Source organism: Boleophthalmus pectinirostris, unplaced genomic scaffold, assembly GCF_026225935.1.
Source record: "Boleophthalmus pectinirostris isolate CB_2022bp ecotype Guang Dong unplaced genomic scaffold, ASM2622593v1 HiC_scaffold_22, whole genome shotgun sequence".
NCBI classification, from domain to species: domain Eukaryota; kingdom Metazoa; phylum Chordata; class Actinopteri; order Gobiiformes; family Gobiidae; genus Boleophthalmus; species Boleophthalmus pectinirostris.
The window spans coordinates 36,286,580-36,311,399 of NW_026571190.1; the positions used below are offsets into that span (position 1 = coordinate 36,286,580).

Sequence of the window (24,820 nt, forward strand, 5' to 3'; positions counted from 1 at the left end):
ACCGTGACACCCTCATCAGAAAAATGTCAAAAATTAGAAAAGTGGAGCTGAGTGCAGGATTTTGCAAGAAAAATTGACTTATTCCTATTCACATACAAGTTCATGTTAAAACTTTGTGTTGAAATTGCATTTTTCTTAATGTTTCAGGTTGTTCATAATATTGTAATATTTTGTAAAAGGAAGAGTTCATCAATTATAAAAGATTTCTGTAATAGATTTGCATTTCACTTTACAAATATTTGAACTTATTGTTATTTTTGGGGTTTATATGCCATGAGTTTTCTGATCCGGCCCCTTTGGGATCAAAGTAAGTTGGATACGGCCCCCAGACCAAAATGAGTTTGACGCCCCTGGTTTACATCCATCTCAACGCTTTGTTTACTGTTGTGCTGTTCCACAAAATGGACCCAGACAGGCGCTTGAGTTTGACGTCATGGCTTCACAGCTCTTCACTGATTGGCCGATGTGTGGTCCACAACTTCTGGGGTTCTTGCAAACCGTCTAGTGTATTCCGATTCCTGACCTAGTCGCTGGAGAGAAATGATATTGACTTACTAATTTCACATTTGTTTATTAGGAGGAGGTGTATCATGTCATTTTGAAAGGGTTTTGTAGCTCCTGTATTTAAAATTGTACAAGTAGAACATTTACTTTTTGTTGTAACTCTGCTTTCGTGTTGTTGTTGTGCCAGTGGCTTAAATTTGTTTACACTGTGGGAGAGCTGCTCACAGGAAACCCAGTCAAATCACTGATCTAAACCAGAGACCATTTTATGAGCCTGATGTCCTCAGGGGGGCGCTATCAGATGCCTCAGATTGGGACTAAGCAGAGGCATCTTATAATTCTATGTCTTTTATTTTTTTCAGTTTAGTATTTTGACTCTAATTGTATTCATTTTAAATAAATCACGTGAACAGTCGTTGAATTCAAGGGACTCATAAAGCTTCCTGATTCTGATTCTTTCAAAATGATTGTTTATTCTATTCCTTCGTGACAGGTCGTATTGGTTACAGAATTGACTTTGTACTTTCTTTTTCTCTCCTAGGATCCTCATTGCTTTTGGACTCTTCCTCCTTTCGTTATCCGTGGACTGTGAAGCTCCACACTCGGACGAGCAGAGGGGAGGTGACCGCACCCGCCACGATGAACGTCACCTCGCTGTTCTCCTTCACCAGCCCGGCCGTCAAGAGGCTGCTGGGCTGGAAACAGGGCGACGAAGAGGAGAAGTGGGCGGAGAAGGCCGTGGACGCTCTGGTGAAGAAGCTGAAGAAGAAGAAGGGGGCGATGGAGGAGCTGGAGAGGGCCCTGAGCTGCCCGGGTCAGCCCAGCAACTGCGTGACCATCCCTCGCTCTCTGGACGGGAGGCTCCAGGTGTCCCACAGGAAGGGGCTGCCTCACGTGATCTACTGCCGCGTGTGGCGCTGGCCCGACCTGCAGTCCCACCACGAGCTCAAGGCCCTGGAGTGCTGTGAATACCCGTTTGGCTCCAAGCAGAAGGACGTGTGCATCAACCCCTACCATTACAAAAGAGTGGACAGTCCAGGTAAAATATCATATAAAATCATAAAAAATAACTATGATAATATCTTCAAAAAGCTCCTATATTTACACAAAACTGATTCTTGTGAGCTACTATTTAGTTTTATTTAATTAATGTTTAAAAATATATATAATAATACATATAAGTACTAATATAGGTGGGAGATATATTGAAAATTTCCCGCTTTTTTAAGTTTGGACACACTTTTGCGTTTATTTTTCTTTTTCTTTATTATTTCCATGATTATTTCCATTGTAGTTTCTAACTGAATTCATCAAAACTATGAATGAACACAAAAACAAAATCTAAACTCAAAATAACTCAATACTTGTTTTAGATTAAAACAGTGTAAAAAACAAACAAACAAAAAAGTCACTCTAAAACAAAAAAAGTTTTGGCATTTCTTGGCACAGCTGTGAGGTGAAAACCATTTCAGGAGACTTTATCATGAAGCTCACAGAGAGAACACCTTTAAGAATTATAAACAATCAGTGTATCATTTGTTCATTTGTTTTTCAAAATAAAACCAACAATAAAAAAAACTTTTTTTTTTTTTTTTCATTATTTGTCTCAAAAACCAAAATGAAAAAAAGGATAATGATTCATTTTTTCAGTTTTTGAGTTTCTGTTTAAATGAAAAATGGAAAAAATGGATAACAACCATTTCCCGTTTTCGTGACTTGAACTGCGATGCCGGACTGAAGCAGGACTAAAACAGGTCCGGGACCAGACCAGAACCAAACCAGGACTGAGACCAGGACTGAGACTGAGAACAGGACCAGGCCCAGATCAGGACCGAGACTGGGACCAGACCAGGATCAGACCAGGTCCAGACCAGGACTGAGACCGGGGCCAGACCGGGACTGCAACTGAGACTGGGACCGAGACTGGGACTGAGACTGGGACTGGGACTGAGACTGGGACTGAGACTGGGACTGGACTGGGACCAGACCAGGACTGAAAATGGTTTAGTCCTGGTTTAGTCCTGCTTCAGTCCGGCATCACAGTTAAGTCTCGGAAACGGGAAACGGTCATTATCCTTTTTTTCCATTATCAATATAAACACAAAATCGAAAAGTGAAAAAACAAATCTTTGTCCATTTTTTCATTTTGGCTTTGAAGACAAATAATGAAGAAAACAGTTTTTTTTTTTTTTTCTTATTTTTTGGTTTTATATTGAAAAACGAATGAACGAATGATACACAGATTATATACAAATATTTTGTTGAGTTATTTAACTTTTTGCTTTACTAGATAATCCTATATATCTTGCTTCATCTAGTAGGGAACTATCATGATATTGTATCGTCAAAAGTCTCGCAATAATATCGTGGTATATCGAATATATCGAAAGTTCCTTTGCTTAAATTCATGGTTTTACAGTAGCAACAGTTTATAAATATTGTAAACTACATATCCCATGATTCATTTCAGCGCAGATGACATGAAGAAATATGTTTTTTACTTGAATTCTTGGGATTATGATGGAAATAATTCACACCAGAATCTTGTCAAGGTATCTTAAAAGCAAAAAAGTGTCTCCTCTTCATAATATCGCATTAAATATTGTACCGTGAGATGCATAATATCGTACCATAAGATTTGGATATTGTTACATCCCTCTTGTCTAGTATCTTTGTGGTTTCCTTATGTATAAAGTGTAGAATTGAAAACACTGAATGAGAGGGTGTGTCCAAACTTCGGCTGGTAGTGTAGTATTTTCTTTTTCTCACAATATCTTATTACTTACGAAATCATTTTAATCATTTCGTCATTTATTCAGCTTTTATAACTTGAAACTTTACTCTGTGGCCCTGCGTTCAGCCTGGGTGATTTATAACAGCAATTAACCACGATAACGACTCACATTCCTGCGATTGTGTGTTGCTCGCACTTGGTCTGGCTTAAATATTTTGGGTTTGCGCGAAACATCTGCAAATTTTTCTCCGACTTGATTTAAGAATTTGACCTCCTGAATTCTAGGTCAAATATGTATCTGCTCTGGCGCAGACAAAATAAATTTCACCATTTGGTCTCAGAAAATACAGGTCAGCTGACAAGATAGGAGCAGCTGTCTGTAGGGTGCCTCTGTGTGTGTGTCTTTGTGTGTCTGCATGTGTATGTGTGTGTGTGTGTGTGTGTGTGTGTGTGTGGAGCAGGAAATTCCATCTCTCGCAGAATGAGGGCTTTGTTTTGGGGCCGTGCTGTGTGCGCCTGTCCTTTTTTAAACTCGTGCGCGTTACACTCTCTTCTCCTCTTTGCTCGATAACAAAGTTTGGTAACACTTTATAATAAGGCATACCTACAAATCATCTTTTACTAAAAAAAAATAAGTGCTTAAATCAACTATACATTATTGTCATTTATACCACGGTCAGTCGGAAAACAGAGATATCTGTGCGTTTAATAATAATTTAGAAATGTGGACAAGAAGTGTTTTTACTTGTTTATAAAAAAATCTTAAAAATTTGTTATTGAATCATCTAAAAACAATTTACTAATATTTATTAATCACTAACTAGGGATGTAATATGGAGTACAAAAGCTTTCAGAAATATTTATGTGCATAGGATAAAAATCCGTAGCCAGGCTGGCGCCACCTAGTGCCTCCGCTCAGTTTCATTTCTCTCCAGCGACTAGGTCAGGAATCTGAATACAATAGACGGTTTGCAAGAACCCCGGAAGTTGTAGACGGCGCACCGGCCAATCAGCGAAGAGCTGTGAAGCCACGACGTCAAACTCAAGCGCCTGTCTGGGTCCCTTTTGTGGAACAGCACAACAGTAAACAAAGTGTCAAAATGGATGTAGATGAAGACAGACATTCTGTGTTGGCAATGATTCCCGAGATCGAAGATTTAAAGCCGTAACAAAGAGAATGTTTGGTGAATTTTGTCATAAACAGATTGGTTAAATAAAAAAGTACCCACCTACCGTCAAGCAAACAAATCCTAATACTATGAGGTCAGACAGTTTCCACGAAGTGAAATCACACTAAGAAATCCGTGCATATTTGGGAAATCTGTGCATATTTGGGAAATCTGTGCATATTTGTCTGTAGTTTAGCATAAAATAAATATTTGTAAACTCTCGAATGAGTCTATTCGTACATAAAATGTGCTGAGTGTATTTTATCCATCAGATTACAAATGAACAGTTACAATATCAAGAATTGCAATCACGAAATGAAAATTTAGGATTATGCTTTCTTCAGTACAAACACGAATTCATAGACATGACTTTACTGTCAAAAATACATCATCACTTCACAGGCGTTATTTAATCAGTCCAATCCAATGCAACTTTATTTATATAGCACATTTTATAAACGAGACAGTTTCCAAAGTCCTTTACATAGCAATGCAAAACATTTTATTCTAAAACAAAATCAGCAGAATTATGTTTCAACCATGAGGAAACAAATAGAATCAGTACATAGAATAATAATAATTAAATCAATGAACAAAAATAATAAAATCAATACATAAAAGCAGTAATAAAAAATAAAATGGATAAATAAAATAAACAAATAAATAAATAAAAGATACAGAGGAGCACAGAACTCAGAGACTTAAAACACTCCACACTCCGTTTCTTGAGGAGAAGAAACATCGATCGAGAAGCTGAACCGCATACGAACTGAACCAGGACTAAACCAGGACTAAACCAGGACTAAACCAGGACTAAACCAGGACTAAATCAGGACTAAACCAGGACTAAACCAGGACTTACTTAACATACTTAAAACACACACTATATATTTTATGTACAACTGGACTCATTAGAGAGTTTATGAATATTTATTTTATGCTCAACTACAGCCAAATATGCGCAGACTTCTATCGTATGCACACAAATATTTCTGAAAGATTTTGTACTCCATAATGTAACAGTAAACGAAATATCATGATATTGTATCGTCAGAAGTGTCACAATAAGGCCATCATCATGAGGCCATCATAATATATCACATTACAAGTCTCTTTGTTTAAATTAGCTGTTATGGTGATTTTAATGTCTTTCTTATTATGTAAAGCACTTTGAATTATTTTGTGCTATACAAATAAACTTGCCTTGTTACACCTCTAGTTAAAAAACAGAGAGAACTACATAGACCATGATCCTTTGCTGTTGTCAGTGCAGGATACATGAAGAAATAACTGTTATTAAGCACTTAATCGGCAGATACTTAAAGCCGTAGTATTTCTGTCTTCACGGAGACCAAACTAGACCAAAGTAGAGGTCAGATCTGCAGAGAAGCGAGTCAGAATGCCTGTTTTTCTAGTTATTTTTGAGTTATAAAATCACCTGTAATTGAATAAATGTGAGGTAGAGCTGTTTAATGTCATACTGTGGAACATTCCAAACAAAACAATAACATCTCCACCAGAAAAAATGCACAATGCACCTTTAAAACTTATCGTATGGCCAAAAAAATAACCAAAGTACTAAATATTGACCCCAGAAAATATTATTCCACCTTTACTACTTTGAACAAGAAGTTGATAGAGTAATTATCGTGACAGGCCTCCTCTCCGCTCCACCCAGAACACTCCGAGCTCCCGATATTCCAATTTGTGTGAGGATGCGGAGCACAGGAAGGCCCTCACCCACCACACAATGGGAGGAAAGACTTGCTGCCTGCCTTGCACACTTTTGTTTTCAGTTGGGAGGAGACCAGAGCTGAGGCTAACCACTAATGGAGAATCGTCCCCCGCGGCACCTGTGTACGCGCCGACTGCTCATCCAACTGTCAATCTCACAGCGGCGATCCTTTTGACAGACAGTTTGAGATTGATTTGATTGTTTAAGTCCAGTTTAAATAGGAAATATTATGCAAAATTGACTGTTTGGAGCTTTCTACTAGGGCCTGACCGACATGATTTTTTATTTCAGTTGATATTATACCAATAAAATGGGAGTTGGAGATATAAAAGCCGATATATTTAGAGATGTAAAAAAAAAATCATTGCAAAAAAATCACTGTAAATCTTCAGTTGATTATAAAACTTAGGTCTGGCTCTACTGGATTTTAAATTGGGTTTGTTGAGTTACTCCCTGACCACCTGAGAGCCCCACAGTCTACTTCAGTTTTTAAACGAAATCTTAAAACGTGTCTTTTTACCAAAGCCTTTTTTTTATTATTTTATTGGTTCTATGTTGTGCTCTGTAATAGTTTTAGCTTGATGCACTTTTATTCACTGTTTTTACCTGTAGCACTTTGAGATTAGTTTATGTAAACTGCAATTGCAACTGCAAGTAAATTATTATTATTATTATTATTATTATTAGGCTACATTTATTGTTTATTGTTTACATTTATTATTTTTTTATTTTATTTTTTTTTTTTTGTTTACATTTATTGTTTATTTACATTTATTGTTATGTTGTTTATTGTTATCTTAACAGTCATTTAAAGACACTAGATCGGCCTATTGGTGTTTTTGCATGACATTCTAGCCTTCAGTGGTAAATGCGTGCGGTAATTAATTATATGCGTAAATGCCGATCATTCACACCTCTATTCAGAACTCATTTACATATCAATGCAGGTCCGGTAAAGTGTGTGCAGCCACTATAGTTACTTTACAGTTGGCCAATGTAAGAGAAAATTGGCTGTTTAGGTGTGGGAGCTACAACAGCTAAGAGCTAAAGAATGAAAAAGAACCAAAAGTACCTTCAAAACCGACACATTTGTAACACTCACCGCTCATACAGGCACCTCTCAGATCACAAGTCTGCACAAATAAGTTTGATAAAAAGAAAGAGTACTTTTATTTCTGGCCTAAACTGCGCTGAAGTTCACTTTTATTTATAGTCAGTCAGTATCATGGATCAGACACAAGAGCGTTTAAAGCAAAGTCTCAGTGTTGCGCACATGGATCTTGTAAGCAAGCGCGCGTGAGTGACGTGACTCTGGGGGTGCATTCAAGGGCAGTATGGCGTCACAGACAGACAAATTACTCCGCAGATAAATACTGATGCAGCACTACATATTAGGACATTTATCTGTCTTTAAGTTGGATTGAATGGACATGATATACAGAGTCTAACCTTTATATAACAAGGTATAACAAGCCCAAGTGGACTATCGGCCCATATCGGCTAGATTTAAGCTGATAGTCAGTATGTCTAAAAGTGCCCGTACCGATATATCGATCTGGCCCTACTTTGTATAACATCGTTGCCTCTTCGAAATCACATCTGAAGAGGTTTTAGATGTTGTCCACACGTGTTTAAGTAATCTAATCAAAGAGCTATAGCTTTTCAAAAAATGTAACTCTTCAGATTTAGGCTATGTTTATATGATGAAGGTCTGAACTTTTATTTTCTGAACTTCACTTTTTATTCTGCGTTTGGATGAGCGTTTTCAGGAGGAAATCTGCGTGCATACGGTGACGCAGAACTGTGTGGAATACGATTGGGTGTACATGCCAGGCGGCTAGGTGATGACTCTAGGTGGTGATGTACACGATGTGCACGTACGTGACGTGAGCAGATCTGACCAGAGTTTTGCGTCTTGGGCAGTGTAGACGGAAATACTACGACGGAGCATATTCAACTTTTCCACTCTGGAGGGTGGCTTCATATTTTTGCGTTTTTAAGCCCCAAAAACGGCGTCATCGTCTAAACGAAAGGCTCTTCCAATAAAATATTTTCTCATTTTTATCCTTAAACTCTTTTTGTTTAATCCAAAAGTCCAAATGTCCTCTTTGTGTCCAATCTAAAAACACATGGGGAAAAAATGCATAAAATGTGCGCAATTTTGTCTCATGAGATCTCGTCCCATCCCTGTTGGTTACCTTTCAAAAAATCCAAATAGCTAAAACCCATGATCCCATTTGTGCTGTCCTGGATTACTCAACTCCCATCCATCTTAATACAAAAATCTGGCAGTGACTCCTCATACTGCGTACAGATGTCCCTGCATTTTTCAAGAGTCAGAACCCGGGGCCGGCTCTCTCTCTCTCGCTGGCCCTGACGGTATGTTTGAGGTGAGCTATTGTGGAGGAATGTTTCAGTCGGGGCAGTTGTGATCCCGTCTGCCGGTCGGCTTTGACTCACTCCCATTTGTGTCTATAAATACCGGGCTGATAAATAAAGCGTATGGTGAAACTGAAGACGAGCGCGGCGTACTGGGAGGGCTCCTGCAGGTACGGCGTGATCCTGCTCATCAATGTGGATGTTTATTCTGAAGGTTAAACATAGAAGAGACAGCTGAGGATAAGGGGGAGGAGGAGGAGGAGGGGGGGAGATGACGAAGCTCCGGTCATGATTTTTCAGAGCTTAGATCACGGTTTTGATGTAAACTAAGCGTCTTTAAACCTTTTACGTAGGAGATAATGAAAGTAAACTGTTTAAATCTGTCTGTCATCCACCCACTCCTCCAATTAGACATGGATTTTATTTATTTTATTGTGAAATATCTAAAAGGTGAAGTAACAAATGTTGAACCTGGTCATTTCACTTATCGACTAGACCCAAGAACTCACTGTATTACAAGGAAAATTGGCATTTTAACACTATTAATTTTAGCTGCCCCCATCTTTATTAAATAATATTAACCTATAGAATAATGAAAATGAAAATGAAATGAAAAAAAAAAAAAACTTGCTTGTCACCCGCTTGTTTCTAAGATGTCATTGCTCCGTTATTTATTTATTTTTTTATGTATTTCTTATACTATTATTCTCATACTTACTCACACTTAATACAGATCCATAAGGAAAGGATTAGTAGTAATAATAAATAAATATATTATTATTATTATTATTATTATTATTATTATTATAATAATAATAATAATAATAATAATAATAATAATAATAATAATAATAATAATAATAATAACATAATAATAATAACAATAATAATAATAATAATAATAATAACAATAATAATAATAATAATAATAACAATAATAATAACAATAATAACAATAATAATAATAATAATAACAATAATAATAACAATAATAACAATAATAATAATAACAATAATAATAATAATAATAATAATAACAATAATAATAATAATAATAATAATAATAATAACAACAACAGAAACTCAAATTAAAAACTAAAAAGGTATAAGCATCTCAACAAAGGGCTCAAACCATATTAAAATTAAGAACACAAGAAATAAACAATAACAATAATGATTATTATTATTATTACGACATCCCTAATACCATTGAGCAAATACTCCTACTCCTATTACCCTCAAAAGTTTTAGAACACCGCACTTTTTGCACACTGTTTACTGTTGACCAAAACATAATCTAAACTTTTGATTCATGAAAGTGTCCACCTTTGGCAGATTTAACAGCTGAACACACTCGTGGCTCGTTTTTTTTACAACAGAAATCAAATATTCTTCAGAAAGTTCTTCCCAAGTCTGTTGCAGAAGTTCCCATAAATGTGTGGCACTTGTAGGTTGTTTGACTTTCACTCTTCTGTCCAGTTCATCCCAAACCAGCTCGATGGGGTTTAAGTCTGGACACTGTGCTGGACACTCCATGTTTTCAAGCTTTACCATCTTGTTCTTTTTTCCTGAGGTAGTTTTGGCAGAGCTTGGACTTGTCTTTTGTATCTTTTATCTTTTTTTTGAACCTGCTCAGTATTTACCTTTGTACCATTTCAAGCTCTTCATTGAACTTGCACAGCTTGAATTGCAATAAATAACTGGAAAAATTAGGACGTTCTAAAACTTTTGAACAATAGTGTATGCGCCGATAATTTGTTATTCTCCATGGCAATTCGTTTTTTTAGATTGTTCTGATTGTGAATTGTGTTTTTCAAGTATTCTAAACATAAATTTGAAATATGTATTCAGTAAATTTCCCCTCAGAAATGCACAATATGATGAACCTAATAACATAAAATATCAGAAGACCAAATGAATCTCAATGGACTATGATGTTGCTCTGTTTGGAATGTTCCACAGTATGACTTTAAACAGCTCTACCTTACATTTATTCGATTACAGGTAGTTTTATAGCTCAAAAATACCATGAAAAACAGGAATTCTGACTGTGAGCTCCACAGATCTGACCTGTAACTTGGTCTGGTTTGGTCTCCGTGAAGGTAGAAAGGTTTAATATCATACTGTGAAACATTCCAGACAAAGCAACAACATCTCCACGGAGACAAGCATGTGCTACGCCCTCCACCAGGAAAGTTACACAGCGCATCTTTAAGTCTCTCGCGTGTTTCTCTCTTGTGTCTCCAGTGCTCCCTCCGGTGTTGGTTCCACGAAACAGCGAGTTCAACGCCAAGCACACGATGCTGCCTCGCTTCCGTAATCCTCTCCAGCAGAACGAGCCGCACATGCCGCAGAACGCCACTTTCCCAGAATCCTTTGCTCAGACCAACACCATGCCTTTCCCCCAGTCGCCGGGCAACAGCTACCCGAACTCTCCGGGGAGCGGCAGCAGCGCCACCTTCCCTCACTCTCCGTCCAGCTCCGACCCGGGCAGCCCATTCCAGATGCCAGGTGAGACCTTCAACTGAGTAATAAAGCCTTAAATTTCACAGGTGTTATTTGATTCTCGATTTCGATACTGATACTCAGTGCTCGATACTGATACTGATACATACACAGAAGCCATCAGTAGCCCGGGCCGCGCCTCTAAACCAGGACTAAATCTAGGTCAAACCTAGATCTAAACCAGGACTAAAACCGGGTCTAAACTGGGTCTGAGTCAGGTCTAAACCAGAACAAACCCAGGACTAAACCAGGACTAAAATCAGGTCCAAACTAGGTCTAAACCAGGTCTAAACCAGGATTAAAACCAGGTCTAAATCAGGACTAAACCAGGACTAAAATCAGGTCTAAAGTACGTCTAAACCAAGTCTAAACCAGGATTAAAACCAGGTCTAAATCATGACTATAACCAGGTCTAAACCAGGTCTAAATCGGGACTAATTCTAGGTCTGAACTATGTCTAACCAGGTCTTAAGACTAAAATCAGGACTAAAACCAGGCCTAAAGCCGGGTCTAAACTAGGTCTAAACCAGGATTTAACCAGGATTAAAACCAGGACTAAAACCAGGACTAAACCAGGGCTAAATCTAGGTCTAAACTAGGTCTAAACCAGGACTAAAATCAGCACTAAAACCAGGAGAATTATTGTATTTTTTGAACAATAGAAACACCCAAAATTAATAAATAAATATGCATTTCATGTCATACTATGGGACATTTCCAGATAAGGCAGTGGAGCACCCTTTACCCAAAAAGTTGCATCTGCACCTTAAAATATGAACTAAATATATATATATTTAAATTTTATATATGAAAATCCTCACAGTATCCACCCTTTGCTTTGTCACCACTGCTGCAAACCCTTCCAAGCAAAGGGTGGATATTTTTAAATCTAAAAATCGCTTTATAAAATTAGTTTATTCATAGTTTTGATGTCTTCAGTGAGAGTCTACAGTGTAAATAGTCATGGAAATAAAGAAGAAAACAAACGACCAACTGATGCCACACTGAAATTGAATTAGACGTTTATAGAATAGACTTCTTTCCTGTTATTATTTTTGGCATGAAGTGTGAATGATGGTGAACGCAAGGGTGTGAAGAGCTGCTTTTTCACAGACTCCGTGCATTAAACGAGCTCTGTCAGTGCCCATCCTCACGGTTTGATATCTTAAAGGTCCTATATTACGCAGAATGGACTCTTGAGAGCTTTAAATCGTGTTATAATGTTATTACCTCATCAAAAACAGACCTGGAGTTGTGTTTTGTTTCATTCACATGTTTGAGTAACTCTTTTATTACCTGGCCCTCGAAGGGTTGACCAGGTTTTATATTCACCCTGTGTGTGTTTGTGTGTCTGTCCACCTGTGATAATTCCGCCATTTGTGGACCGATTGTCACCAAAATTGGTACGTGGGTCAAGCCCCCGTGCCCGATCCCACAAAAAAAGTTTGGTGATGATCCGAGGTCATTTGAGGTCACACGGGTCAATTGAAAGGTCACACTATTATGAAAGAGAGACCAATTTCTGCAATTTCTGATCCATGTGCGGTCTAAAATATTCACCCAATCATCACACAAGTTGGCACACACTTAACCGGAGTACACTGGATATTACAGGTTGAAACCGGTCAAGTTCACTTGAAGGTCAAGATAACCAAGGTCAAATTTGTGTTTTTGGTCATAACTCAGCGAAGGATCGAGCTAGAGCAATGGTGTCAAACATAAGCCCCTGGGGCCAGATCCGGCCCTCCAAGACCTTTAATCTGGCCCTCGGCTGATTTTGTACTAAAATATTTTACTTATATTTTCTATTAAAATATTGTTAATTTTCTGCGGTGCTTATCACAGCAGCGTCTCTGTACGTGGCCCCTCCCACCAGAGCAGCACAAATGAAGACTTGTCTCTTTCCAAACGCTCTTAAAGGACGATCGTTTTGACTGTTGACCGTGACAACCCTCATCAGAAAAATGTCAAAAATTAGAAAAGTGGACGCTGAGTGCAGGATTTTTTGCATACAAGTTAATATTAAAACATTGTGTTGAAATAGCATTTTTCTTAAAGGTTCAGGTTGTTCATAATGTTATAATATTTTGTAAAAGAAATAATGCATCAATTAAAAAAGATTTATTTAACTTATTTAACTTTATTTAACTTATTGTTATTTTGGGGGGATATATGCCATGAGTTTTCTCATCCGGCCCCTTTGGGATCAAAGTAGGTTCCCGGACCAAAATGAGTTTGACACCCCTGAGCTAGAGCAACGTGAGTGGTCTCAAAATCTCAGAAAAAACTATTATCCATTCATAATTCTATGCATTTGTATAGTAAAATGTGAATAGTTTTCGAGATATTTACTAATTATAACAGTTCCTTTCTCTTTCAGTGTATGCCGATTCTGATTGGAACGAAAATAATTTTGATTTCTTGTTTTTCTGGTGATACACCACACACTGATCTACAGTCACACAACTAACATGTACACAACTCATGCATACACACATTGCATTGTGGATGTAACAATCATGTAATATGGACCGGGCTCCTCATAAACTGACTCTGTGGTGATGAACTGACCCCACCGATGCCTCATGGGGACCAGGTTGCTGTCTCTGATTGCGCTTGTTCTTAGTCTGTCTACATCTCCAAAGCTCAAAATGCTCTTCTGATATTCTGATTACCACATATATTTATTTATTTAAAACAAGGACAGTGCACAGAAAAGTATTCACCTCATAGAGAACAGATGCTCTGTGCCATCTTTAGCTACAAGCTTCTTTCCATCGTCAGTCCTTGGGCAGACACAAAACAAATTAAAGAAAGTATTTACATTAAACCACCAATAACAACAACATTTCATCAATAACAGTGGCTCCTTAAAATAACCACAATCCAATTCATCATTAAACATTTAAAACAATCAAAAATCATTCATTCTAATTCCATAAATACAACATTTCAAATTCAACATTATCTTCTAAAAATACTAAATAATTCATTGTCATTGATGTTCTCTAAAATGTGCACTTATGACCGCAAGGTAGAACAGAGCGTTTTCAGTTTGAGAGAAGAGCTCAGACTAAATGTGCAGGTTTGTGTGTTGAACATGTGTAAAAGAAACAAAACAGCAACTCCAGGCATGATTGTGATGAGGAAATATTACGTTAAAAATAAGGATGGGGTGAGACACAGTTTTCACGAGACGAGTTCAGGTCCACGAGAACGAGACAAAACGAAATTGTGACATAATTTGTAATAACTAAGTAGTGCAATTTATTTCACAGTGTTGGCTTCATTTATTTTAGGTAATACTTAGAGGTCATTGTAGTGGCACTTTTTGGAAGTACGGCTTTTCAAATTGTAAAACTCACCCGCTCTTAATTCATTTTAGTCCAAGTCAAAGGTAAATTCAAACCATCTCATGAGATTGTTTTCCTCATGTGTGCATGATCTTGTGGCAATTTTTGTCTCGAGAGATCTTATGGCAGACATGTCAAACTCAGGCCCGGGGTCACAAATAGGCTACAAATAGGCTGTAAAGACATTATTTAATTAAAAGGTTGTTATTATTTTATATTTTGCTTGTTCTGGATTAAATGTTTAAGCAAAACTATTATTAAACATTTATTTTAATAAGAAAAGGTTTAACATTACATATCTCGAAAGAAGAGAAAACATGCAGACGTCTTGCCTCTTACCTCTGTGAATTTGAGTTCGACACCCCTGACTTACGGCACGAGATCTTGTACCAGCCCAAACTAAAATGTATTTTAATCTCAAAGGGACCATACACATAATAATTACTTGTCAATTAATCATAAAAATAATGGCTCAAATCATTAGATCTTGTCACGTAAACAGAAATATTTTTTATCATTTATTCCTACTGAATACTGAATACTTGAGTACAAAAACTCTCTTTTGTTAAACCATATACCTACAACTTACCCTTTATGCTTTCTCTCTCTCTCTCTCTCTTTCTCTTTGCTTCACAGAGACCCCGCCTCCTGCCTACATGCCCCCAGAGGAGCAGATGACTCAGGACTGCCCCCAGCCCATGGACACAAACCTCCTGGCTCCTCCTTTACCCCTAGAGACAAACAATCGCTCCACAGGTACTCGTGTTGTCTGTAACTATACTAACAATTATAGTAACATTTCAGACTTGATTTTGATACGGTGTAGACTCAGTATTTAATAGAGAGAAGGTGCTGATACCACAGTGATAATAAAAGCACAATAAAATGCCATTTTCAACATTAAAAGGTCCATATTACCCTATTTTCTGATGTTATAATGTTTTTTTCCACATCACAAACATACTCTGAGTTGTTTCATTCACATGTTTAACACCAAACCCTTCTTCTCTCGAACAAAAAAACACTGTGCTCCACCTTGTGATGTCATGGGGTAAAACAGGAAGTGCTCCATTGTGTTTTTAAACTCCATACACCTTCACTAGAATCATTTGGACCCTTTCAGCTCTGGAATTGCCAACCCCGACTGAACTAAACATAAAAGGTAGCTTCATGACATCACAAGGTGGTTCATTTCTCATTTTTTTAGTTTAGTTTATTTGTTTAATAAGACAGGGACAGTGTACAGTATACATTATCCTTAACACTAGTTCTAGTCTAGTTGTAGTCCGTGAGCAGTAGGGATGGGAATCATTAAGAAGTTGCAGATACGATACATACTAGGGATGGGCATTCGATGAAATTTTCTTAATCGATCGTCGGAAGAATTAACGATCGATTATCGATTAATCATTAACGTTTTTATATTAAAATGATCATCATTATTATTACTATCTGCACTACTAATCTGCATAAATAAATTCAACTTTACGACATATAAACCGTAACGACTCTAGAGCCACATCAGCCCGTTTGACATTATAATGTGTTTAATTCAGTTTTGTTCAAATCTCACAGAAACAAAACTTAAAACTGCATCACTAATTTGCATAAACTCAGCGAAGATAAAACTACAGCTCTTGTGTCGCTGATGCGGTTCAATTTCTGTTGGATTAAAAGACATGACTCAGTGGAATACAGGTTAGTGTGACCAGATTTGCGTTTGTCAAAACCAGGACACCGTACGGGGGGAGGGAGGTGGGGACTCGTCATCGACATTGCGCGACTCTCACCTGGTAAAACTTTTTCCCACTGGACACTGAAACATATGTGCTGCTTTGTTCACTGTGCACATGGACTCACACTTGTCCCGAACGCAACGGAAAGTGTGGAATTTCTTGTACAAATCATCGTTAAATACGCATTTGTGCTTCGGTACGTTGCAGACTGACCGACTGTTTGTGTCTCGCTCCTTCTGATGCAGAGACACATGTACAGACACCTGTTTGGTCACACTACACACAGCAACCTACATTCGGTTTGTCGATTAAAATGAACGTAATCGATGAAATTCTTAATGATCAATTATCAATTAATCGATTAATCATGCCCATCCCTAATACATACCTCAATACAGTGCATTTTTTGTTCGATACGATATATATTTCAAATCAATTTGATACAGTTCAATAAAAAATTAAGGCTAACTCATGGCTGTGATACTAAAAGTCTTTGTTAAACCACTTCTTGTGCAAAGTTCATATAAAACACAAACATTTTAATCCTCAAAACAGTGAAAATGTCAAATATGTAGAACTGTAAAAAATACTTTTGGTGATATATCGGTACAGTAGGCCCCAATATCGATATTGTATCATACAATATAGCCTACCGATATTTCGATATTTTTGCTCACCCCTAGTGGACAGGCTGAAATTATAGTTTATAAAATCAAACATACAAAGAAAATGTCTTCGCTATGACCAGATTATCATAAAAGTTCTGTGTTATCATTCATACTGTCAGCTTCTCCTGGAGGCAGCCTAAACAGAGGATCTTAAGAAAGAGACTTGGAGAGTTAGAAAAGTTCTCAGACATGTCTCTTTATTTGAGTCAGGCAGATTCAGGTCTCAAGATTCAAGTTGATTCAGCATGATTTTGCCTACGCGGCGTCTCTCTGTGCGTCGGTCGTCCCTCGACAACGCGGTCGGCGTTTCCCCCACTGATGCACAGAAAAACTGGGTGCCTTTTATACCAGCATAACTGTTGAGTTAGCATCTTCATGGAAACTTACACAGCACTTTGTCCCAACACGTGTCCCATAACAGGCTGGCAGATGCTAAAGGTTGGAGACACACCCCTTATCTGTCCCATATACATTCACAGTCCATATGACATCATATCCCAACCCCATTGACACTCCAAAGTCCAAAAACATACACAACATGTCAAGGAACACAGATTAATTACAGGGCGTATTAACATATGAATGAAACTTTAAAAACACAGGGTAGAAGCCCACAATACCCAGTTCTAGTTTGAGTATCGATACCTGCTCAAATGAGTCTGTAGTTTCGATATTAGTCTAGAATCAGATTTTTGACATTTCGCAGCCCGATCTCCCGCCCTCCCTGCCTTTGCTTCACAATGATCTCATCACATAAAGCTGTCTGCACCTGCTCGCCTTGAACTCCAGGTGCAAGGATTTCTGAGAAGTCTGGGGAGTTGTTTTTAAAGCTTCATTTCCCCTGGTGGTTTGAGTCCAATTAAAAAAAAAAAAAGTCTTTATCACCTTTGGCTGTGACTTAGATTTAGAGCTGCCATCTGCAAAGGCAAACCCAGGGGAAGCTCGGCAAACCTCAGCTTTTACGAGCGCTATAAACGTAAAAGCTTATGTCATCTCTGCTGGTGGTAACGACTTAAATCTCGTTAACAATAAGATGCACTAATTTACTCTTAAAGCTGCGATCTGATGTAAGGCTGTAATTGCCACTGTTTTAATTGAACAAACCAGAGAATTGTGGTTTATATGAATTAAACGAGCCAATAAAAAGCACAAAAATGACAAAAAGCAGCCCGTATCTATAAATAGCCTACACGTGTTTTAAATGCTCCTCACATTCACACTGGAGTTGGCGTTCGTTTAAAGGTCTTATATTACACACAGTGGATTCTTGTGAGCTTTAAGTTAGTCTATAATCTTGTTACCGTATTTTCCGGACTATAAGTCGCTCCGGAGTATAAGTCGCACCAGCCAAAAAATGCGTAATGAAGAAGAAAAAAACATATATCATTCGCACTTTTTGGGGGAATGTATTTTATAAAATCAGAGACCAGGAACCCACATTTTATCTTGAAAGGCAAGTTACAGTAATAACAACAGAACAGAGAACAACAGGCTAAATTGGCATTAATATGTTAACGTAACGTAATGTATTATGAGCAGTGTTGGGAAGGTTACTTTTAAAATGTAATCCCCTACAGATTACAGATTACATATCCCAAAATGTAGTTTGTAACGTAATCCATGAAGTTATTTAAAGTGGGTAATGTAATCTGAATACTTTGGATTACTTGATTTGCTGTAGAGAAGCAAAGACGAGGATGGTTTAGACCTGGTTTAGACCTGGTTTAGACCTGGTTTAGACCTGGTTTTAGACCTGGTTTAGACCTGGTTTTAGACCTGGTTTAGACCTGGTTTTAGACCTGGTTTAGACCTGGTTTAGATCTAATTTAGAGCTGGTTTTTAGAGCTGGTTTTAGACCTGGTTTTTGGTTTTAGACCTGGTTTTAGACCTGGTTTTAGACCTGGTTTTAGACCTGGTTTAGACCTGGTTTAGATCTAATTTAGAGCTGGTTTTAGACCTGTTTTAGACCTGCTTTAGATCTAGTTTAGAACTAGTTTAGACCTGGTCTTAGTCCTGGTTTAGTCCTGGTTTAGATCTAGTTTAGATCTAGTTTAGTTTCCGGCAATGAGTGGAATTACTGGGAAAAATAAATAAATAAATAAAAAGCGGGATATAGCCCAAAATGTGAAAACGGGAAAACAGGAAAATACCACCATGTAATCCATTTATTTCAACAAAGTAACTGTAATCCAATTACCTCTCACTGAAACAGTAACTGTTACTGAATACAGTTACTCATCATTTGTACTCTGATTACGTAACTCCGGTACATGTAATCTGTTACTCCACAACACTGATTATCAGTTATTCAGATAATTATAGCATAAACAACATAAGTTTACCAAACTCACGATCTCACTCCAAATCACTAAATCCATTCAATTCTTCATCCTCGGTGTCACTTCTGCGCGACCTCCAGAGATAAACCATAGATCCATGAGCTAAACAGAGCGCCGCTTCCTCTTCTGTGTAGCTGTCGTCAGACTTAGCATCAGATCCAGAATTATTCCAGCCAAAAAATACAGTACTTCACCAAAAACATGCCTGAGTTGTGTTTTGTTTCATTCACACATGGATTATTAGGCTGCCTGCTTCTCCAAAAGTAAAAATGACCAGTTCTACTTTGTGTTGTAGTGGTAGTTTTCAAGTTAACAGCTACAGTTTACCTTTTGTTCACTAGAGATTCGGTCAATTCCAGGGCTAAAAGTGTTCCAAATGATTCTAGTGAAGGTGTATGGAGTTTAAAAACACAGTGGAGCACAATATCACAAGTGTTTTCTGTGTGAGAGAAGAACTCAGTCTAAGGGCCTGTTTACACGCGAACGCTTGGGGGTAAAAACGACTAAATATTTTATCGGAAGTGCCTTTCGTTTAGGCAGTGAGAGCGTTTTTGGGCGCCACCTAGTGCCTCCGCTCAGTTTCATTTCAGGTCAGGAATCAGAATACACTAGACGGTTCGCAAAAACTCTGGAAGTGCGAGTCAGACACCAGCCAATCAGCGAAGAGTCATATATTCTCTGTTGTCAACGAGGATTTAAAGCCGGAACAAAGAGAATGTTTGGTGAATTTTATCAAGGGGAAAGACGTTATTGTCCTTCTTCCTACGGGATTTTGGAAAAAGATTAAAATAGCAGTTAGCCCCGTTAGCGGCACATTACATATGTCATGACCAAATAGCAGTGATTCATTAAATCAAAAAAAGTACCCGCCTACTGTTGAGCAAACGAATTCTAACACTGCAAGGTCAGACAGTTTCTCCGAAGTGAAACCGACTGATGAATCAGGCTAAGTTTTTGGGGCTTATGAAACACTCTGCCTTAGTGTTTCCGTTTACACTGCCCAAGATGCAAAACTCTGGTCAGATCTGCTCACGTCACATACGCGTTTACGTCACATACATACAGTACACAGAAACGTGTCGGATGGCATGCATACCCAATCCAATTCCACACACTTTTGCGTCACCGTATACACGCAGATTTCCTCCCGAAAATGCTCGTTTTAACGCAGAATAAAAAGTGAAGACGTGACGCCGCTTTTGTGTCTTCTGTTCAGACCGTCATCATATAAACATAGCCAAAATATGCAGGTTTTGTGTGTTTAATGTGTGAATGAAACAAAACTCAACTCCAGGTCTGTTCTTCTTGAGGAAACATTATAATATAGATCAGAAAATTGTGGAATACGAGCCCTTTAAGGTTAAGGCAAAAGTAAAAAAAGGACTGAAAAAGTTAAAGCATATGGTTAAAAGTTCCTTCTTCAATGTCCTTCTTCACTACCCCCATCAAAAAATACATTTAAAAAGCTGACACTGCAAGAAAAACAAGACTTTTAATTAATTAAACTTTGAACTTTTAACTAGAATTGAGTGATTTAAAAAATAAATCTTTCAAGTGCCCTACCCTTTTTTTGTTTATTTCAAGCGACAGTAGTGTGTAACTTTCTGGGGTTGGTACATCACCTGCATGATTCCATGGAAGCAGAAAATGAAAACAATACTTTGGAACATTTTCCATGGTAGTAGATATGTTTTATGTCATGGATCTGTGGAGGATTGCAGTGAAAGAAAACAACATTTCCATGGAAGCAAACAGGAGGATTCCAAGTAAATCGTGTTTGTGCTTAATTCTTATTTGGCCTGACTTCTAAGCAGTAAGAAGAACTCAGTCTAAATCTGCAGGATTCCAGGTCTGTTTTTGAGGAAACAACATTATAACATAGATCAGAAAACATTGTAATATGGGCCATTTAATAACATTCAAGCACTTATTATTTCTAGAATAACATTTTTTTTTCCAGTTTACTTTAGACTTAAACTTAAACTAAATGTATTGATCCACAAGGGAAATATTTTGGACACAGTAGTTCACACGTCACAATATAATAAAATAACGAAGAGAAAAATAATAATAAAAAAAATAAATAAATATAATAATAATAAAATAAAAGTAATAAATGGTAATAATAAATTCTAAATAAGTTCCAGAAATAAGGCAAATTATATAAATGTACAAATAAAACTAAAAAATATATAATACAAATATATAAGAGGTCTTAAAGGTGCAATGCATAACTTTTTTGGTTAGGGCTCCGTCACCTTCTTGTTTCTATGGAGACGGCATTGTTCTACCTTACATTTATTCAAATACAGGTGGTTTTATAGCTCAAAAATATCTTGAAAAACAGGCGTTCTGACTGTGAGCGGAGTTGCCTCTCCACAGATCTGACCTGTAACTTGGTCTGGTTTTGTGTCCATGAAGATAGAAAGGTTTAATGCAATCCGTGTATCATTCGTTCATTTGTTTTTCAATATAAAACCAAAAATAAGAAAACGGAAAAATAACTGTTTTCTTCATTATTTGTCTTCAAAACCAAAATGAAAAAACAGATAATGATTAGTTTTTTCAGTTTTCGATTCTGTGTTTAAATGAAGAATGGAAAAAATAGATAACGGCCGTTTCCTGTTGCCGTGACTGTGATACCGGACTGAACCAGGACTAAAACAGGACTAAACCAAGACTAAAGCAGGACTAAACCATTTTCAGTCCTGGTCTGGTCCTGGTCTGATCTCGGTCTGGTCCCGGTCTCAGTCCCGGTCTGAATCACAATGTGGTCCTGGTCTGGTCCTGGTCTGGTTCCGGTCTGGTCCTGGTCTGGTCCCAGCCTCAGTCCTGGTCTCAGTCCCGGTCTGGTCGGACCTGGTTTAGTTCTGGTTTAGTTCTGGTTTAGTCCTGGTTTAGTTTAGTTTGGTTTATTGATTTAAACACAAAATCGAAAAATGAAAAAACACAAAAAAAAAACAAAAATTTCATTTTGTTTTATAATTTTCTTATTTCTGGTTTTATATTGAAAAACAAATGATACACGGAAGCAATTGACGGACCTTCCACTAGTATAGTTATACAAATGTACCTTTAATTAAAAAAATAAAATAAAAACAGTGCAAAGATGGAATAAAAATAAGATCACAGTTTACACCCACATAGGAGATTACCAAAAACCCTCCAGTATTCCAAGTATTTCTCTATAATTGTTGCAGTCAAGGTTCATTCGTCCTACTGGCTGGTGTGGTGACAGCTCTGACGGGAAGATGTGTTGAAATGCATTGTGGGGGTTTGGGGAGTTCTTTAGCACAAGCTGCATCCTGTTAGTGCGGACTGGCCTCTATTGTGGAGCGGGTCTGGGAAGGTGACAGACAAAACACACCTGCTCCACAGTGCCATGTTTCAGAGGAAGTTTGGGAAAAGTTTGGACAGGACAAAGCGAGTGGGCGAGGGCAGCTGGCACCCGCGGGCGCAGTGCACAGAGAGCGAAGCCCGGCGCGTTATTGGAGTATAAACCTACACTGAAACGCTTTAAAATCAGTCAAGAAATAACCAGCGTGCAGGCCGTGCGGGTTTGCGTGCAGATGTGTTCGAGGCGAGTCTGTCGAGTTATGAATCACAAGGAACTGGAATGGGAAAGAAAAATGACACACGCATATTTTCTATTGTTATTGGCTTTTAAACACCAGTAGCTCTTGAGTGAATGCATTTCAAACATGCAAACTGTAAAACACAACTCGTGACACTTGTGAACTTTTGCTTTTGGCTTGTACTCTGAAAAAACATCTGTATTTTTTTATTCTAAATTCCAGCTGATTAAAAAATGATAAATGATAATGATAATTTTTTGGGCATGATTTTAGAATTAGAATTTATTTATTTGGAGGATAAACCCCTTGAGATGTCTTGTCATCTTGTTTTCGAGGGGGTCCTCACAACAACAAAAGACAGATACAACAAAAGACAGATACAGTAGGGCAGACAGTAGGATACATAAATTCAAAAAAGCCTGAAAACAACAAAATCAGCACAACCACAAACACACTCACTCACACTTGACTGTTTGACTTATAATAAAACAAGTTTGAGGAAAAAAAACAACCTGATAGTCACAAGATGAACAACACAAATTGAACTAATTTCGATTTCACTTATGTTGTATGTTCCATTGTATAAGAATGTAACATTTTTACATGCCCAAAATAAATGCATAAAATAAAATAAAAATGTATAAGAATTCACCTTTTAACTATTCAGCATATATATTTTCAAGTCCTCAAAATCAAAATAAGTAACAACCATGGAAAATGCTGTAGAGAACCGATCTGATTGTAGCCAGATTCATCAGCCGGTTTTACTTCGTTTTACTTCGTTTCACTTTGTACAAACCGTGTGACCTCGCAGTGTTAGATTTCGTTCGCTCGACAGTAGGCGGGTACTTTTTATCATTTCAAAGAAACAGAAAACGCACACCAAAACTCTTGTAGAGGTGCAAATGCAAGGAGCAGCCAGACCACTTTTAGTATCACAGCCATGATTTACCCTTTATTTTTTATTGAACCGTATTGAATTGATATGAAATATATTGTATTGAATCGTGTTGACTGAAAAACTCACTGTATCGAGATAGTTATCGTATCGGCAACTTCTTAATGATACCCGGCCCTGCTCCACATAAAGGTTCTTTTTAACACTGATCTGACATAACATAACATAGACATAACATTGGAAAACCAAATTGAACCTCTCTGAACTTTATTCAAAAGGTAAATTTTTCATTTTGAGTTTTAAACATATCAAAAGTGAGAAATTCAGCTGCATTTAAAATTCTAAATCTGATGAAACTTCCAGGTTGTAGTTTTGTTCAGTGTGTCTTGTGTCTGTCTTTTCTGCACACGCTCTCTAACCGTTTAATGTATTTCCTGTGCAGATGTGCAGCCCGTGGCCTATGAAGAACCCAAACACTGGTGCTCCATTGTTTACTACGAGCTCAACAACCGTGTGGGGGAGGCGTTCCAGGCTTCCTCCACCAGCGTCCTCGTCGACGGCTTCACAGACCCCTCCAACAATCGCAACCGCTTCTGTCTGGGCCTCCTGTCCAACGTCAACCGCAACTCCACCATCGAGAACACCAGGAGGCACATCGGCAAAGGTGCAGTAGCCCAAAGACATGAGAGTAAAGGTGCAGTAGCCCAAAAACCCAAAGACATGAGAGCAAAGGTGCAGTAGTACAAAAACCCAAAAGACACGGGAGTAAAGGTGCAGTAACTCAAAGACATGAGACTAAAGGTGCAGTAGTACAAAGACAGGAGAGTAAAGGTGCAGTAGTACAAAAACCCGAAGACATGGGAGTAAAGGTGCAGTAGTACAAAGACACGAGAGTAAAGGTGCAGTAGTACAAAAACCCAAGAGACACGAGAGTAAAGGTGCAGTAGTCCAAAGACACGAGAGCAAAGGTGCAGTAGTACAAAGACACGAGAGTAAAGGTGCAGTAGTACAAAAACCCAAAAGACATGGGAGTAAAGGTGCAGTAGCACAAAAACCCGAAGACATGGGAGTAAAGGTGCAGTAGTACAAAAACCCAAAAGACATGGGAGTAAAGGTGCAGTAACTCAAAGACATGAGACTAAAGGTGCAGTAGTACAAAGACATGGGAGTAAAGGTGCAGTAGCACAAAAACCCAAAGACATGAGAGTAAAGGTGCAGTAGTCCA

General features: G+C 37.9%; 1 protein-coding gene across 1 annotated transcript in view; it reads left to right on the forward strand.

Annotated features, from left to right (window-relative positions):
* The window catches only part of smad1 (SMAD family member 1), a 67,697-nt gene that overhangs the window by 31,941 nt on the left and 10,936 nt on the right, over nt 1-24,820 (forward strand). Inside the window, exons 2-5 of the mRNA XM_055158112.1 lie at nt 1,046-1,543; nt 10,769-11,032; nt 15,016-15,135; nt 24,038-24,259. Of these exons, the coding sequence (XP_055014087.1) occupies nt 1,144-1,543; nt 10,769-11,032; nt 15,016-15,135; nt 24,038-24,259 (1,006 nt within the window). The 5' untranslated portion in view covers nt 1,046-1,143. The remainder of the gene's footprint in view (nt 1-1,045; nt 1,544-10,768; nt 11,033-15,015; nt 15,136-24,037; nt 24,260-24,820) is intronic.